The 18,656-nt window shown below is 39.4% G+C and overlaps 2 protein-coding genes across 2 annotated transcripts in view; both read left to right on the top strand.

Moving 5' to 3' along the window:
* Window positions 1-1,603: 1,603 nt before the first annotated feature.
* LOC126047962 (inositol 1,4,5-triphosphate receptor associated 2-like) lies at window positions 1,604-5,736 on the top strand. Its single transcript, XM_049822289.1, has 6 exons — window positions 1,604-2,198; window positions 2,973-3,083; window positions 3,851-4,031; window positions 4,252-4,328; window positions 4,408-4,486; window positions 5,466-5,736. Exons 1-6 carry the CDS (start codon window positions 1,604-1,606, stop codon window positions 5,734-5,736), a joined length of 1,314 nt encoding a protein of 437 aa, XP_049678246.1.
* A 2,497-nt stretch (window positions 5,737-8,233) lies between these two features.
* IRAG2 (inositol 1,4,5-triphosphate receptor associated 2) overlaps window positions 8,234-18,656 on the top strand; it is a 33,182-nt gene continuing 22,759 nt past the window's right edge. Inside the window, exons 1-9 of the mRNA XM_049821901.1 lie at window positions 8,234-8,274; window positions 9,445-9,522; window positions 10,067-10,123; window positions 12,390-12,449; window positions 12,558-12,622; window positions 12,711-12,807; window positions 14,425-14,538; window positions 14,891-14,992; window positions 18,463-18,626. Of these exons, the coding sequence (XP_049677858.1) occupies window positions 9,460-9,522; window positions 10,067-10,123; window positions 12,390-12,449; window positions 12,558-12,622; window positions 12,711-12,807; window positions 14,425-14,538; window positions 14,891-14,992; window positions 18,463-18,626 (722 nt within the window). The 5' untranslated portion in view covers window positions 8,234-8,274; window positions 9,445-9,459. The remainder of the gene's footprint in view (window positions 8,275-9,444; window positions 9,523-10,066; window positions 10,124-12,389; window positions 12,450-12,557; window positions 12,623-12,710; window positions 12,808-14,424; window positions 14,539-14,890; window positions 14,993-18,462; window positions 18,627-18,656) is intronic.

The raw sequence follows: 18,656 nt of genomic DNA, 5'->3' as shown, positions 1-18,656 counted from the left end.
ATTGTATATAATCTCGTGGAGAGAAGCAATACAGTGTGTTTTCAGAGCTGAGGAGCTGAAACTGGTAAGAGTGGTGGTAGGTAGGTAGCTGCACTATTGGGTGTAAAATATCACTTAAAAACTGATTCTTGGGAGCTTGAGCTAGCTTTATTGGTACGTTATAATTTTTTTTAATTGTATATCTCTTATAGTGATCTAGATGTCATAGATAACTTCCAATAGTATTGCTTGTTTCCCTCCTGTTTCCAATGACAAAGGTTCAGTCAAGTTGCTGACACCTGTCACAGAGTTCTGTTCAAGTCCAGCCATGTTGAATGGGTTACACTGGCTGGTGGATGGCCTTTCTCAGTGCTAATGTATCAGCAGATGCTCTTTTTGGGGGTGAGAAGCTGTGAGTGAAGTCCACAGTGGGACAGTGTCAGATGAAATCTCCCAGCTACTCAGTTCAGAGAAGGTGGTTGCAAATTGTAGGGTGGAGATGGGCATCTCGCTTGAAATGTGGCTTTATCCCTGCAAAATGCACCTCCCATGTCTTCATCACACGCACATATGCTTATCTTATTGGAAACATCTTTTTAAATATTGCCTGGAGAATAGGTAATAAAAATGTAGTAGTGAAGCACCTCTGTAGGGTATGTTTCTTGGGTAATTCCCTGTGTGGTAGTGTGACAGCTGTAGTTGTGGCTAATTGGTAAAAGAGAGAACTGGGATTTGGGGTTTTTGTTCTTCTAGGCTCACTGAAATACGAAAGTCTTGTTGCTCTTGCTTTTCCTGTCTCCCCACACCCTACAACCCAGTACCTGCAAAGGGCAAACCCAGAAAGACAGCCTAATGTCTTCCTGAAAGTAAACTTCGTTTAAGTCTTGGCTTCTGAAACCTGTCACAAGATGGTTTCTAGAAAGCTGCAGGCTCAGTATACTTCACCTGACTTGAGTAGTCATGGCTGCAGGGTTTGATTGGGATGTCATGCAAAGAGATCAGAAACTGATAATGTTTATAGCTGTAGGAGATGCTTTCAGTAAATAGCTGGACATTTGTTGCTGTTAGACCTGAGCAAAAAGCCATGGAACTAGGGAAGGTAGTATGTGCTACAGATGTGATCAGAGGTAATAGTTACAATAGTTGTGTGACGTTTTTGTTTCTTTTTAATGAACACTTCATATATAAAAAAGAAATACCCAATTTGGGATAAATTGGTCTGAGTAATATTGCTTCATGCTTCCTTTAATCTAAAAAGATAGTCAGCTGCCAGGCTGCAGGGAGTTCTTCAGGTTTTATTTTTTGTTTCTCTCCCTTCTCTGACATGGTCATTGTATTTAAGAATAAGCAGTGAGATTTCAGAAAGTATGTGTTTGTTTCTTCCCCACCTTTTCCAAATCTACATCACTTCTAGTTCCTTGGAGAACTAAACATAATGAGTGAAGGTTTCTGTCACAGCTGGTATGTTGATTAAGGATTTTCTAGCCACTTGATACCAAAGCTCCATGTTGTCTGCTGAATGGAAAAATTGGTGCAAAGAATATGTATGTGTATGTTGATCATCGTGACTCTTGTATCTTGTCCCTCTTCTTTCCAGATACTTTGCAAGAGAGGGGAATTGATAATGTCTTCAGAACACGGAGCTAACAAGCGGCATCACAACCCAGTGGACAGTATATGCAGGAAGATCAAATCTATCCAAATGATGGACCAAGTTTCTAACCCTGCTTTGCAGATACCGAAATTTCAGTCCCAGAACTTTGACAGTCCACAGTGCAGTATCAAAAGAAATCTAGAAGAAATACTGAAGAAAAGAACTTTTAGAAGTCATGAAAGTAGTGGTCCACGCTTAACCAGTCCCATCAGTGACAGTGTTTCCTCCACAGATTTCCAGCTGCTGTCGCCTTGTCTCAGGTGTATCTCTGACTCCTGTTCTCCAAATGTTGCCTATTCAGTCATTAAAAGTGAAGAGAGATCCAGCAACTCATGGATGCCAGTATGCCCCATAGAGAGCTGTTCTCCATCCTACTTCAGATCCAGAGAGGCTAATACCCAGAACAAACTGCGTGTTTTATCAAACATTGAAGCTAAAGATGTGCCTCATGAACAGAAGTATCTTACGTCAAGTCCAAATTTATATTTCTTCACATCTGATAAAAAGTCAGAAAGTGCAGTGATCCAATCTCCTGTGCCAAAGAGATTATCTTTGAGTGAAAGAGGTAAAAATCCTGGGGGGAAAAAACCCTAAAACCTCCCAATCCAAAATCCTAGACATCTGAATGTTCAGCCTATGTAGATGACATTTATTTACTACTTAAACTAGTAACAATACAATTTAGAATCACTCAAATCACTGCAAAAAGAGCTAAGTAAAATATTAATATTTTTAGAGACAGTCTAAGGTGAATATAAAAAGTGACAAAGTACTGAGTCAAGACAAAAGCTTTTTCAAATTTGCTAATTCCTTTTTGTGGATAAGAGATTTGGCTATTAATTTAATATAAAAAAGATATATGAGTTTGGGTGTGGCTTTTTGTGCTTGGTTTGTATTTTAAGGATTGTTTTCTTAATAACTTAGTCTGACCATGATGACTTCTCTACAGTGTATCTGGAGGGGGAGGGAAGAAATAGCTGGACTCTTAAAATGTTCCATTTCATGTGTTTACTTCATGCAAAATAATAGCCAGAGTGGCCAAAAATGCACGTATAGAAGTAGATGCATAAGCCAGTTCCCAACTCAGAGGCTCCAGCTACAAACAGTTCCCGGTTTTATTTGGCAGTAAAAGCTCTGTTTTTATTGGCAGGGGAGGAGGGAGCTGGTTGGTTGGTTTTGGCTTTTTAATAATCTAAAAAAAAAAAAAAGTGTCATTCAAGCTGTGGTATGCTATGTGTACTCATGCTATTACAAACATAATATTTTAATTAGAAGCTATGGTGCATTAAAGTTAATATGAGCAAATAAAGATGGGCAATAACAAACTTATTCTTCATAGGATGGAAGCAGTCCCTGGGGTACAAAGCTGACAACATGTATGATGTGAGCTTGATCTGTGAAGAAGACCTGCTGACCACTATCTTCTGTGCATGTGACATAGAGCATACAGGTTTGCCAGTGGCTTTTCACTGCTCCGTTTCATTCTCCTCTCAACAGATTTTCAAGGCTGAGATCGCATTACGATTCCTGAAACGTCCCAACCTGTGATATGCTTAGGCTGACTAGCTCCCTTAGCTAGGTGTGTGGAAGATGCAGAATAAATGACTGTGCCTCTTTTGCATGGTGCCTGTCTCTTCCCTCCTCCTTCCCCTTCTCCACACACCGCCACTCCCCACCCCCCACTGATCTTTGCTATATTTTACTGCAGAGGAAGTAGAGGAGCAATATGCTTCTAGCAGCCAAACTTATTGGAAATGACTGTTTATTTCTTCTAGGCTTTTTCCTGTTAGAAAAGAGAACTTTGGGAAACTTCAGAGCAAGAGATAATTCCTCTGAGCTTCACCTCAAATGTGACTAAAAGTGGTAAAGAAAGGAGTCGTCTAGCAGAGTAAGATAATGTTAGTCACAGGGTTTGCCCAATTTGATGAGAGACCTGAAAGCAGTAGCATAGCAAACATCGAGTCTATTCTTAAACTGAAGTCCACAAAACTAGTAAACTGGAATTCCACACTTCTGTATTAGAAAAAAAACCAAACAAAAGCTCTAAACTACTCCTTTCCAGGCTGCACTAGAACTGCAGGGATCAGTTGTTTGTCTACAGCTCATGAGAGCATTGAATGCACACTAGTGCAGATCAGTAGCATGCCCTTTTACAGCTTTCTATAATGGCCTGCCAGATTTCAGAGTCTGTCGCATGGACACCTGTATCTATTTTAGGAAAAGTAGCAGTTTCCAAGATAGTTGATTATTTGAGACATACAACTAGTCGAGGATCGGACGATAGTGGTCTTGAAGAGCTGTGCAACATGCTTGACCCAGATCAGAAGGATGTCTCCATGGACCTGGAAACATATCATGCCATCATGAAAGAGTGGATTGAAGACTGTAAGAGGAAATGGTAATAACTTTTTATCAATCTAGCTTATAAAAGCGTCTGTGAAAACAGGAGAGTAGAAAGTTCTCCTGTGGCTTGCGTCTTCCGTACTCTGGAACAAAGATGGTATTAGGACACCGTGACCACAGCGTGGATTTTGGCTGCAAGCTTTTAAATGTTACAAAGTTGGTAAGCAATCCAGTGTCATGCTGTCTTTGTGACTCTTGATGCTTCCTTGTTTCAGGGAAGATGGTGCCACGACGGAACAAACAGCAAGCATGGAAGACCTGCAATTTAAAGTGCATAAAAATACCTCTGAAGGTGCAGACCATTTTATTCTGTTTTTATTCAGGAAAACTCCACTTTCTTACTCTCTAACCAAAACCCCCACCTCTTTCAGCCAAAAAGATGCATGTCTGGATGAACACCACATCAGGAAGCTTGGAGGCCTATGGGGGTGATGTGTCTAAAGGAGATATGTAAGTCCACTTAAGCAATTCTTTCTCAGAATTTAGTACTCCTGGCTTTGAATTACTTGAGAGCAATTGCTAGAACCACTGTTTAAGAAGACTATCTCGGCAGAGTTTCTAATGCTGACCTCGGTCTGCACTAGCTTTTGATGTTATCACGTTCTTTCTCATAGCTGCTGTTCAGACTTAAAAACACACTAGTAATTTTTCCTGCTGATATCTTGGTCCTTCTATGTCCATTTGCCTTTTTAATTCCCTTTGGTCAGAGTTGTGCTGTGTGTTTCTTTTCCTTTTTAAACTGGTTCCTTCCCTCCCCCAAGTTCTTAAGTGTATGACAATAGAAGACATTATCTCCTGAAAATCTTGTCCTTGGTTTGTTTTGTTTAGGGTTTTAATTTTTTTTTATAGTCATCACCGACTTGGAGTCTGTTAATAGCAAAGCACTAATCTTTGAAAATTCTTAAGATTTTTTGAATGCATAAAATGCAAAAGTTAACAAACATCAGATCTGCTTTCTGATGCTTCTGTATTGTTTCTCAGGATCTCAAAAGGGTGATTGATCCTTGTTCAAGTTTCAGTTGAAAGCATAAGTGGGGAATGGCTTAGGAGAAAAGAAAGGATCCAGAAACTGTAGAGTTAATACAAAAGTATTAGTGGTGGCCTAAGGAGTGATTAGCAAAGACTTAAGATGCTGTCATGCAGACATCCAGGTGTGGTACTTGTCTGGTGGCATACTTAATTGCAGGGAGCATTAAAAAAAGTGCTTAAAAACAAAACAGTTCCTGGTGTCCATAGAATTAGAGAACTGGTGTGAAGATGATCTGGTATCTCTGTGCAGAGCAAATGACTTACACTGCAGCATTACAAGTCCTCTGTGGGCTCTCCTCTCACCTCTCTAATAAGTACAGCACAGTATCAGGATTTTTAAAAAGTCTAAATTGGATCAAATCACATTTCTCAATCTTTCCTGGTTTTGTTACTGGAATAGGGAGACTTCTGACTTGATAACCTGTGTTGCGGACCTGCAGTACAACAACCAGAAGCTTCAGGAAGAGAACAACAAGCTGAAGCTCACGCTAGAAGCTGTGGACGAGACCAACAATAAGCTATTGGCAGATAATGATGATCTACGTCAACAAATAAAAAGGTGGGAGACCCTGGTAGCACCAGATCTACAGTGTAATGGCCATGGGCAGACCTGTCTTCTTCCAAATGGTCCAGCCTTGCTTTATGCTTTTAGCCTCATTGGTGCTTCATGACAGCAACTTTCTTAATGTAGTTATCTCTAAGGTTTAACCCTCTTGCCAGATTGTTCTGCTCTGTACCTCCTAGACTTTATAAGGTCAGTCATTCATCTTATAGCCTGGCTCTTGCAGCAAAAAAAAAAAGCCAAAGCTTAATATTACCCATAGAACAGCCAAGCACTGGAAGGCTTCTAATCCTAGACCATACATTTGCTGCCAAGTAGAGGGGAAATGAGCACACAAGAGTTATTTTGCTAGTCCCTTGAGGAACTAAAGTGAGTTGTCTCACCAGCTTAGTATTGCTGCAGCCTGGGGACCATTAATGCCACAAGTACAAGCCTATTTTTACAGTAATTTTGTAATGCTCATCTGACCTAATTAATTCAAATGTGATATAGTTATGTCAACTGCCAAACCATTCCAAGTGTCTTTGGGGGAGATTAAGGCAAGAGTCCTACAGCATAGCTGGCACAGGATGCGTGCCCTCACGTGGGACCGTGTGCTCTGGAGTGCTCTGCAGCCCAGAGCTAGCCAGGAAAAGAGCTTTGCCCCACTGGTTAAATATATATTGTTTGGGGTATCAGATCAGGATAAGGAAGTGATGCAGAGCTTATTCTTGAAAACTGAACTGAAATGGTTTCCATAACTGCTATCAATCAAGTATTGTAATGATGAGTTTAGGTACTTGGGTAACCTGATGTATTTGACTGTAACAAGCTAATTGTTAGGTGGATACAAACAAAAGCATGCTCTCTTGGATGTTACATTTGCCTGTGGTTGCATCCCTTACTGCGAGAGCAGAGGAATAGAGGGTAAGTCCATGAGCCTTTACTTACTGCACAGAAATGATGGGTTTAAACTTTATTGTTGCTCTTCTGTTAAGTATCTGTGCCAAAGCATAAGTCCCTAGTGGCTTCTAAAAATAATGTTCTTGGTATTTCAAGCCAATCTAATGACCAACAGTAACTCGCTACAGTTTCTCTGGATTTAATTCTCCCCATGCAGCATCCAGCATTCTGTGCTGAAAGCCAAATCACTGGAAGAAGATCTAGAAGAAGCAAAAAACAACCTGAACCTGTCAGAAGAGAAGAGACAGCAGATTCTCTGCCAGAATAAACAGCTAGTAGGTGCTCTTATTTCTTGGCTTACGTTATACAGCATCACATACCTTGCTGTAACAGTGGCATGACCCCTCGGACTATAAAAATCAGCAGTATGACCTTCTCTGTACTAGTAGGTACAGAGGCTTTTTGAGGATGTTTGAAATGAGATTTATTAGTGTTATGGAAACACTGTGAAGTTTTTGCATGGAAGTTTCTTTAAACTATTGTCGGTTACAATGAAGAAAACAATTAAAAGGGCCAATCTTGCATATAATTATGCTTAAAGAACAGCTCGCGTGCTGCCATCATTGAGCCCTGTTTATTTTGAAGTTGGTGATGTTCTGCCAGAAATTCACATGACTTTTCTAGAACCACCAGTGACAGGAGACTCGGTTCAGATGTCCACACAAAAGTCGTTTTCCAAAACACCCCTAGGTTATTGTCAATGTCCATGTGGATGGACAGATATGACAAAGGCCTATCAGAAACCTGTCCGTTCTGGACTGACAGCTGGAAGCTTGGCACGTCTCGGGGTGTGAGCTCCCTGCATGAGAGCATCTGAATTGCACCCCGGGTGTCTGAGTAGCAAAGCCGGTGTGACTGTAAGTGGTGTAAAGCAGCCTGGTAACAAGGCTGATGTGGCTGCAGCTTTAGCAGGTGTTGCCAGACACCAGAGCGTAGGCTCTCTGGAGAACATATGTTTGCATTGCTGCTATGCATGTTTTTCACCCTACAGTGGCATCTCTGCGTCTTGCTGTGTGGGTGTAGCTGTAAATTGGTGTTCCATAGCTCTGTGCACTGCTGATGGTCGGTATTTAGAAATCAAAAAAAGTCTTCCATGCCAAGCAAGAACACAAGATTTTTTTTTGGTGCTATCCTGCTGCAGTGTGTATAATTCACCTTGTGAGAAGGAGGTGGGGTGGGAGAGAGAAATACTATTAGAAGTTTTGTAGTTGTTCTTCTAAGTCCGTTAGTTACTGCTCCCTGTGCAGTGGAGGCACTGAGTGGGATACTACTACCTTTCTTCATGTCTGATAAGAAGAAAGTGTAGTGTGGCACATAGGCTTTCCAGATTTGTCTAGCATTTGCACAACTAGACTTGCTCACTCTGGCTTTGAATACCTCCTTCCTATCATCTAGTGGTCTGAGTTTTACTCTGATTTGAAATGCCCGTGTCAAACCTGTCAGAGTTCATGAGCTGGACCAGCCTCAGCACTCCCCTTTTTGCTGTGCTCTCAGAAGTAAAGGAATGCAACACCATAGCTTCATATTCAGCCCTGAATGTGTCTGTGGTCTGTTGCTTTTTGGCTTAGTTTGGCTTTGAATGTTGAACTTGACATACTAAACCCAACTATTTTTTTTTTTTTTTTTTTTTTTTTATTTAAATAAACCTGATCAGGAAAAAGAAAACCAGTCTCTCGTCATCAAAATTACTTCTCTCCAGGAAGAGGTAAAATAAATCGTGACTTTGCAGGTGTATGTTCTTGTCTAGCTAAAAGCTCACCATTAAGAAATGAAATGTTTGTCATACTTTGAAGCCTGACATGCTAATTCGGTTATCAAAATATCTTACATTTTACAAGGAAAACTTATCATGAAACTTTGTATCTTGAAGTTGCACTGTGCTTCAGACTTTCCATTTGCTGGGTAAGTAAGGATATGAGGTTGGGGAAGTATGGGGGACAGGGACAAACAGCTTTTTTCCCCTCTTTTTCAAAGCTTTATAGACAAATTCCATATATTTCTAGTTAACAGAGCTATAAGATACTAACCCTATATTGAAACAATCTCCATCTAACACTTTTTCATAATCACTTCTGTTTCCCTCCTTTACGATCCAAAGGAGGAGCCCTGTATAGAGCTGTAACTGGGGAAAAATAAATAAATAAATAAAAAAAATAAAGGCAGTAGCTGGGGGCTTCACTCACAGATGGATTCATTGATACTGGCCAAGGACCTACAGGAGGCTTTTAGGGACTATATTGCTAATGGTGCTATATCTCTAGGCTCTCTTTTTTTTCTGTTCATAGGAGAGCTATTCATTCTTACTTTCTTTTATTTCTTTCATTAAAGTAAATATTTTATAAACCAGTTTTTATCAGGTGATAAAATGTTATATTTTGTGAGTCTGTATCTTAGACTATTTAGGATGATATAGAGAAACAGGTTAAATCACACATAGTCATGAAAAGAAGAACCTCATGGATTCAGGAATCTATTACCTATTATAACAACATGGTATTCATTGTTCTTTGCACAATTTCTGTGCTCAAGATTAGTCTTTCCAAAAAGATCATAAGTCCAAATAGCTATCAAACTGCATCTTTTGAAAAATAATTCTCATGCTGCAGGCCTGAAAGACTTCCTTTCGCTTTCTAGGTCTGATAGTGCTTATAAATCACATTCTGAGGTTTCCTCTTTTAACAGTGCTCTGGAGAAATGGGGGAAAGTAGCAGAAACGGTTTCAGTGGGACAAGCACGTACAATGTATGTGCAGAAATGCTGGTAGTGCTTTAGAGTAGGCAGTAGCTTGGGGGCGGAGATGTCATTTTGCCTACTTTTTTCAAGGAGAAGCTGTCAATCCATTCAGCTATGCCTAAACACTCTGTATCTTGTTCAGAATATTAGGAATACCATGGACACTGATGGACTTCAAAAGAAGATTTTGGAGTTGTCTAAAAATGCAGCAGAGCTTCAAGTAAGCATTTCAACTCTAGGAGGAACAAAAAGGCAGCCTATAGTTTACTCGGGTCTAGCGAGGGGAATTTCTACCTCTGGAAGGTAGACAGCCCTGAACCTGTCTGTATTAAAGAACTGCAGTGCAATCATAATTTGGACAGTGTGACAGCTCTGACTAAGAAAGTTGCTGTCTGGAGGCTAAAAACTGGGCTAATATAAACAATCCACATTTTCATTCTTTCTGCTAAGTTAAACTTTTAGGAAACCTTTTCCCCACTATTTGAGAAAATATATTAGAAAGTCATGCTTTGGCTGATGTTGCTGAAACTATTAGCTCGGACAGACAAGAAGAAACAAGGTGACTGAAAGCTGAGCATGCTTTCACTTTTAACTGTGTACAAGATTTGAACTTTAAAACCATGCAAGGTACTCGAAGAAGAATTTGTTTTTTCTAAGCAAGGAATGTTGATACCCTTTTTGATTTCCAAGAAGGACATAGGAACAGACTTGTATTATAGTGCATACTGATGACTGGAATTATTTTTGATCTTTTCATTCTTTAGGTCCAAGCACATATCTATGAGAGCACTGTGGTGAATAAAGAGGCAAGCTTGATCCAGGTTAGTTGCTTTTACTTCATTACTGTCTTGACTGAAAATACTGACTGTGGGATGATTTGTAAAAAAAGCAAGGCAATAGTCTTGACTGTGGCACTTCTACTGTTCTCGCACTACAGAACCTGATCCTATTAATGGCTTCAAAGTAGGCGAGATCTGCTTTAGGACCTGGTTATGAGTCAGCATAATTAAAGGTTTCAGGATTTTGCTTTTATTTTAAAAAAAGAAAAAAAATCACAACCTATTAAAACAAAACAAACTTGCAAATTTCAGAAAAATGCACAGAAACTTCTGAAGGCTGCTTCCTTCAACAGTTGGTAAAAGAATGTGCCTGCTGAAGATCCTTCCCTTCATGTTTTTTACTTAAATTGCTTAATTTTTGTGTCAAACTAGAAATGGTGATTCAGAGCCCAATGGAAAAGCAAATTTGTCCTTTCTTGTTACTGAGGTGTAATTATCTAGGCTCTGCTGAAGATGATAATTTCTGATGTTGTCTTTAAACTAGAAAACAAAGACATAAGACTACATAAAGGTGTTGGCATTCTCTGGATTCATAAATTATGCAAATAGCCTTCTAGGCTAATGGAGTTGCTATTTAGCAGAACAGGTTCTAAATCAGCTGATAAAATATTTGACTATTAAGCTGTCTGCAAAAATGAGTGCAGCTGAAGTCAAATAGTGACAAGAGAACCTAATGTCAGTGTTATCCAGCTGATAATTTTGTAGCTGTTTTTAATAGTTAAGTTGTGGGGGTTTTTTTGTGATTTGTTTTGGTTTGGGGGGTTTTTGGTGGTTTTGGTTTTGAGAGATTTTTTTTTTTTTTTTTTTTTTTTTCCAGAAGCAGCTTAAGGGCAGAAATGAATTAACTTCTTTTTTTTTAAGTAGCTTTCACTTTCTCCTCCTTGACTGATTCATAGCTTTTGTGGTCTCTGTAGTATCCTTTAATTTTAAAAGGGCTTTTTTAGTATATTGACTAAATGGGAATTTTGAAAGCAGACTGCTAGACTGCATGTTCTTGTAGCTAAAGGTGACTGGTTTGTATAATTTTGAAGAAACTGGTGTGGAAAACTGAATTTCCTTGTTGGCATTAGGATCTGTGTGATAAGGGTTTACCTGTAAGCTAAAAAAAACCCCTCTCATAGCTCTTTATGCAAAGATAGATCAGACAGGATTGATGGTGACTGAAAATTATTATGGAAATGTTTTTTTTCCAGGCCTGCAGAAGGTATATGAACATAGAAAACACTTCAAGTTTTTCCCTGTTTAAAAAACAAAAACCACCCAAACAACAAAAAAAACCCAACCAAACAAAACAAACCCCCCAAACCCAAAAAAACCCCAACAACAACCTTCAGCACCATACATCAGTTGTCTCTGCCAAAGCTGGAAACCTGGTTCTGTAACGCCACTTTTCCTGCTTAGCTTTCTGTGTATTTCATCTCTTTCAAAAACCTCAACTATTTTTAAAGATGAAGAGTAGGAAGAAGTCATACAAGGGTGAGAGGACCAGAGCTCCTACCTGAAGTTCCTGTTTTCTCTAAGAAATGTTCTGCTTTTCTGTGCAGTGTCTTCTATTGTAATGGCATAACATGACTGAAACCCATTGCTAGTTTGTGATGCTAAGCAAGCTACTACTTCTACGAACTCCTCAGTCTTACCATAAGGGTTGATATGTTCTCTATCAGCCCTTCCATTAGGTTCTCTATCAGCCCTTCCATTAGGTTCTCTATCAGCCCTTCCATTAGGCAGTGTCTAATCTGGAGAGCACTACACTCTCTGCCTTTAATCATGAAAAGTAATGAGACTAAACTAAGAACACTACAACTTGTTTTAAGGGTCAGTTGCGATTAAAACTCATGCCAGGCATACTATAGTCCAGGTTTTCAGCCAAAACTAGAGTGATTCTGTCTAGTTTAATCTGCTACTGCCAGTACAGAAACCAGGTAAGTAAGAAATTAAAACACAGCACCTGGAAAAAGTTTTTCTGTCTCCTCGGTTTCAGGAGTTACATAGAAAAGGTCTTCTGAGTGCTTTCTGTGAGCCAATATGCAATATAATTGACTATATTCTTTTAAATTTGCAACTGTTTTTTATGTTACATAATTAGGTTGCTGCTCAAACCTAAATTGTACAGTTTACTGCTGTGATGTAGAATTGAGCATAGTGTTATTTCGGTTACAAAGCATCATAGCCATATTACAAATGCACTTCAATGTGCTAGTTGTCAGGTTGTGTACTTTAAAGGTTCTTTTCTCCACAATCTCTGCAGAAGGAGCAGGACATCAAAGAACTGAAGTTAACAATTGTGGAGTGTTCCTCAGTAATAGAGGTATGGGACCTGAGTTTAGTTTTGACTATGTGAGGGGAAAGCATGCATATACTATGCTTCCTCTGCATGACAAACTAATACTCTAACCAGGTTTGATATATGTTTTAGACCTTGCGAGCAGAAAAAAATAAGCTACTGGAGAACATGCAACACATGCAGCAAGAGTTGATCTCGTGAGTATTGTGAACAAGTCCCAAGAAACGCAGTTCATCAAAAGTAAAAAAGAGCTGATTTTTTTTTTCCCCCTCCTACTTCTTTCAGAAATGGGTTGAGTTTCCCACTGTGTAAATTTAACAGTAACGTTCCTGAAAGGACGAATTCACTGCACTGTGAACTGGAACTTGCTCAGTCTTCTGAGGTATGAATCAATTCTTTATTGACTCTTATCCCAGTTGTCTTGCATCAGTGAAGGAGTAACAAAGCTCATTCCCTATAGGTCGTTAGTAACCCTGGAACTTGAAGCCATTAGTCCTAGCATGCAAGCATAGAATGTGACGGTTACAATATTGTCCCAAGTACGTTGGAGAAAGTCCAAGGAAAAGCAAACACTCGGAGATCGAAAAAATGAGATCTACAAAGTAAATCTGGAAGACCTAGGGTCATGCATTTAGCTGGCAGAAGAACAGACTGATAGAAGAAAATATGAGTTTTCAAATATATAAAAGCTATTATGCTGAAGAATGTAATGGTCTGTTTTTTCTGATGCAAACATTTTCAATTGCAGGAGGGGAGACTGCTTTTTCCTTGAAGTCTAATGTAGTGAAAAAGAAAATTAAGCGTTAGAGTAAGCATCTTGATGAGGTTGTAGAGTCTTCAACTTATTTACTCTTTAGAAACTCTGATAAGCATCTGTCTGTAGATACCATTCCCTTGCCCCCTAGCAAGTACAATGGAGACTGATCTTTAGAAGTCCTGTCCAGCTTTTTTTTTTTTTATTATTTTTATTTTCCTTCTCTCTGAGGTCTTTTCATAGTGACTCAGAAGAGGACAGGAGAGGCATCCTTCTGATGACCCTGTCACAGGCTGACAGTCTTAGTACTGCAGTTGAGCTTGTTGGTTTGGAGCTGTAATGTCCCCCATGTCCTCTGCAGAACACCCAGCAGGTGGTTTGGTGACTTTTGGCAGCTATGCTTTTGATCAGACACACTTGACGTAACACTGGAAGTTTTGTCTCCAATTTACTGTTCTCATAGCTTTCCAGCACTCCAATAGAGAACTACTAGAAAAAAACAATGTATATTATGGTTTTGGTTCAGATTTTTATCTGAGCTGTCCTGTGCCCATTTTCCTAAAGACATTCCATGGAGTCCAGCCTTCCTTACAGTGCTGTCTTCCCTTCAGATGTGAGCTGTGCAGCAGAGCTGATACCAAATATATGCTATTGCAGTGATTTTTCTTGGAAAACTTCATTGTGCTGCTACCTGCTTTTGTATGTGGTGCATTTGCACAGCAGTCGCAAAGAGTTAGCATTTGCAACAGAAAAAGGAAAAACTACTCACGGACTAAAACTACAGGCCCAGAAATGAGAGGTACACTTGGCTAGGCAACTTTGTTTCAAAAGTAACATGTTGTCCCCTATTGCAGCTCCCCACAGATGCAGTGACTCACTGCATTTATCTCAAATGCTGTAATAAGACACAATTCCACCAAATCACCTGTAAAGCAAGTAAGGTCTCTGCTTATGCATCATTTGGTAAAGCCTCTTCTGAATAAAGATAACTGATTATTGACTTCCTCTTGCCTACTCCTGACGTGAAAATTTACATTGGATCACTCGGCAGCTTGGCTGGCTTTTTTTTTAAATTCCCATGACATGATGGTTTTGAAAAGCTTTTACAAGCTTCAAGTTTCAGTAGCTCTGACCTTCTGGTAAATACGATGCAGGGATACTTCAGAAAAGTCTAAATGTCACTGATGCTGGTTTGTAATAAGGAGATGTCAAAATAAGCTAGCTGGCTCTTCCATCTCTTCAAAGATTACCAAGACTGAATGGATGTCCCTGGATGAAACACTGGACCGTGAAGTGCTGTTTTTACTTCAGGGACCTGAACATGTGGGAGAAAAATTTAAGACTATCATGCAAAACCTGGTCAGTGGCAGAGCTTATATGAATAAGGATGCGGTCTTCTAGCAGCCTTTTAATTAGCATTTCTCAAAGCATTGATAATCAGATCAAGTTTAAGCCTTTTGAAAAAAAAAGAATAGCTTTTTTGGGGATGGAGAGGGGGCATAGTTGCTTTAACAATATCACTTGGCACCTACTCTAACACTGTAACTTATAACCTGGGTAATTCTGGGCAGCATTGTGTCAGACTAGCACTAGAAATGCCAGGGATTGGGGGGGGGGGGGGGGGGGGGCTGTTTGGGTTTTGGGGGTTTGTTTGTTTGGGGTTTTTTTGGTGGGTTTTTGGTTTGTTTTGTTGTTTGGTTTTGTTTTTCAGCAAGAGGAAGCCTCTGAAGCAGAGGAGCTTGTCATGACTTCTTTACAATGCATAAAAGATCTTGATGTGAACATGCAACAGGCTTGGGAAAGAAAGCTTGTGGTAAGTAACTGTTTCTCTGAAGCTATTTTATGAAATAGTAGGGCTATGCAAAAACTTAATATATATTAATTACTTGAGATCATAGCAGTCAGTTTGGAAGTCAGGGATGGCTGTATGGGGAGAAATACCTTTTGTAACTCCTTTTTTTTTTTTTTTTTTTTTTTTTTTTTTGAAGATGAAAGGGATGATTGCTTTTCACTTAAATGCTGTACTTTTCCTGACTTGTCTTGTGCAAGATCTCACTTTGTTAAAACTATGCTTGAAGGCAAGGGTAGGTGAAACAAATCAATTTGAAGAGGGAAATGAGGTCAGATGATAATCCTATAGCATGTGAGTTATGAAGATTTTTCTGCCCACTGCATCTTTCTGTGTGCCTCGAGCACCCATTTTCCCGTGCTCTGAATCTGACTATGTAGCGGATGGTTTCACCATCAAGAGGAGGAGGGAGGTGGCTTTATAACTGGATTTCCAAATCAAAACCTTCATAGGGTTTGCCTTCTTTTGAAAGGCAAAGTGTTATGCTTTTGCTGGACACAATCCATAGGAAAAGTTTCTACAAAAACATATTTTATAACTTAATCTTGCATAATGTATTTTTACTATTCTTCATACCTCTTGTGAGGCTTGAAAGTAAACAGTTTTGCTCAAGGTAACTGACAAAAATAAGTTTCCCGTATGGTGGCAGTGGTCTGTGGACACAGCTCAACTCCCTTGCTCTTGTTTCCTCCTCCCCTCCCATGTAACAGCACAGTTTCTGAAATTTTCATCTTGCTGGATGTAGCTTTTTCTCTAACCTGCTCCTTCTTCCTAACCTGTCATTAGGAACACTGCTACATAAAACTCCACTGAATTCTGTATTAATGCTGTCTTTCAGCTCCTTAATAGAAGCAAAACCCTCAATTCATCCCGCTTGGGTAATAGCAGGTGGCACTACCGTACATGCTGCTTTAAACTGTTAGCTTTTAAGCAGAAATCTACCCTTCTTTTCTTGTAGTGCTGCCAAATGTTGTAGCTGGCCCTCTTCATCTTTCCTGGGCAGGCAAGAGCAATCATTGGAGCCATCTAGTCCTGCAGCCAGGTTTTTTAGTTTTTTCTTTTTTTATGTAAATCCTGAAAGCTTCCACTTGGAGAAAGTGTAAGCATCTCGGTCTCCTCACCCTGGTGTGACTTTGGGTAGACTCTAGGAATCTGCTGTCTCATGCATTGCTGTAACTTTTTGATCCTGACTAAAAACTTCCTCATTCAAAGATGTCACAGCTGAAAAATACTTGTTAACTTACCATTTGCATTGGGATCCTATTCCTGTTAAACATGTAAAGCTAAAAACTTTTGGTGTGGGTGTTGGAGTTCATTGTGGCAAGTGAATCTTAATCTGGTTCCTAGAGAGTGATGCATTTGGAAACTAAGTTAACAGAGGATCAAGGAAGAATAAAATTTTTTAAAAATAAAAGGTCCTGTCCTTCTGGGTCCTGTGGGGGTTGGAAGTGACTTCATGTCAAACGTATTATCTTCACCTAGCTAGAACAAGCCAGATGTGCGGGAAATATGGTATATGGAACTGAACAACAATAGATCAAAAAAAAGAAGCATTCAAAGTAGCTTCTTCCAGCCTTAGAGAAAACTTTTGTAGAAAACTTAGAGCATGGTCCAAGATTTAACTATCACTTGAAGCCTAAACACTTCCCCACCATTTCCTGTGAAATATACTATGGACATGTTTTGCTGGGTTTTAGTATTTTTAAGTATGTTTTAAATTACATTATATGTAAAGTAAATTTTAAGTGTGCCTGTGGTTTTCTGTGTATATACATATATTTAAGCATATACAAATAGTGACAGCAAAAACTTTTTTGCCCTTCTCCTGCTGGAAGATAAGACAGGCACATGTGCCCTGATAAGCCTATACCACTTATGTGTCAAAACCATGCTATTTCTAAGAGCAAGTGCTGCCTGCCTTGGCTGAGAAACTGATATTCAGGATGTGGGCATTTGCATATGGTCACATCCCATGTCATCCTAGTAAGCCTATCTAGCAAAACTGCTCAGCACCCCCTCCCCTTTTTTTTAGCATGATACTTGATGTGCTACACTTTTTGTTTGTTTGTTTTGTTTGAAGCTTGTGAACAACATTAGAGTCTAACTTGCAAGTAGGTAACATGGCCTGTATTTGTAGGGTTGTCGTTTTCCCCTTTGAACTAATGTGAAATCCTGGAAATATGAACCTCATTCTTACCTGATCCGTTTGACTCTCACTAAGCATTCTTTAAAAGCCGAGGACTCTATTTTTTTATGTTCAGTTGAACAAGGTCAGAGGAAGAGGACTGGATTCTTCTTTCTCAGCACTTTATACTGCAAGTCACTGTTCAGAGAAATATAGAGGATGCAATGTTACTTAACACTTCAGTTTTACCCTCTTCCCCTTTTTCTTCCTACAAATCAAGGTAAAACTGAAAGCCTTTGTCACAGGTGTCATCCCCTGGACAGATTTCATCCGCTAGGCGTGCATGACAATGAAGTATGGATTTATCGGGATTTGTTGTGTTTTTTGTTTTTTTCTTTTTATTTTGCTGTAATACAAACTCAAATTGGCACCAATGGACTTAGTTGTACTTTGAGGAAAGGGTCACAGAAGTCTAAATTATCAATTTTTTGGGCTTCCTGCAAGATAGTCATTATTAAAACTTACCCTTATGAAATATGTTTTTTGTTGCTGTATCTGGGCATCTTGTGCTGCAGTTTTTGGGGGGTAAGTTGTAAAGACTCCCTTGTGCACCATGTAATCTCCTGCCACACTTACCATAAATACCTTGCCAACTGTATATTTGTTTTACAAGAAATAAAGAGGAAGAGGACTATCTGTGTATGCTAGATCTGCCCAGAAAGGCTGAGAGTGGCTTTTGACTTAGAAGTAACCTTTTGAAAAAAGCAGGAGCCATTTGTCAAATTGGACTACAGAAGGCTTACGTTTTCTTGTGCAAACTGTTATGTGTTGCTCCATCTTAAAAAAAAAAAAAAAAAAAAAAAAAAAAAAAAGTCTTAAAGTACTAATGCTTGGCAGGAGTCTAGACTGTCTGTCCCCACATCCTGTCAGATTCAGGAGTTAGAAGGCACAGGTTTGAAGTTTAGGTAGCTTCGTCAACCTATTAGACTGCACAAAACATTGTTTTGTACAAAACAAATACCCATTTCTCCTTTATAATACCTTTCTTATTAAAATGTATTTTTCCTCATTTCTCTCTCTCTCTCTCTCTCTCTCCCCCCCCTCTTCCCCAACCAGATGCTCTGTGAGTAGATTACAAAATATTGTCAATCATCCACCTTCTTTATTGCTGATAGTGTTGGATGTAGGTGATGATACTAAATGGTGGAGCAGAGAAATTAATTCTCATCACGTAAATTGGGGCTCTGGTTTAGTCTCTGGCTCTGCTCCTCATCTAGCCACATGGCAACTCAGTTTCAAAATTCCACAGGTTCTCAAGCAAGAACTAGGAGAAAAAAGACATCTTTGGATCCAGAAACTTAATCTCTTGGAAAAATACAAAGAATCCCTAGATAAGGATTTTATTCGAATGGCAGGCGACCTGAGGAGAACCAAGACAGAGCAACTTCACCTAAGGAAAAAGCTCTCTGCCAGGTACCCCTTCAAAGCATATGTATCTTTTGT

This window comes from Accipiter gentilis, chromosome 18 (assembly GCF_929443795.1).
Source record: "Accipiter gentilis chromosome 18, bAccGen1.1, whole genome shotgun sequence".
Taxonomy (NCBI): Eukaryota; Metazoa; Chordata; class Aves; order Accipitriformes; family Accipitridae; genus Astur; species Astur gentilis.
The sequence above is the reverse complement of the archived record's forward strand: the minus strand, read 5'-3'. Positions and strand labels throughout refer to the sequence as shown.

Bases quoted from the DNA above. Each gene is read 5' to 3' on its own strand.
- LOC126047962 (XM_049822289.1), top strand. From the start codon at position 1,604: ATGTCTTCAGAACACGGAGCTAACAAGCGGCATCACAACCCAGTGGAC. The intron at 4,329-4,407 runs GTGCAGACCATT...CACCTCTTTCAG, and splicing joins GCATAAAAATACCTCTGAAG to CCAAAAAGATGCATGTCTGG. The intron at 4,487-5,465 runs GTAAGTCCACTT...TTACTGGAATAG, and splicing joins GATGTGTCTAAAGGAGATAT to GGAGACTTCTGACTTGATAA.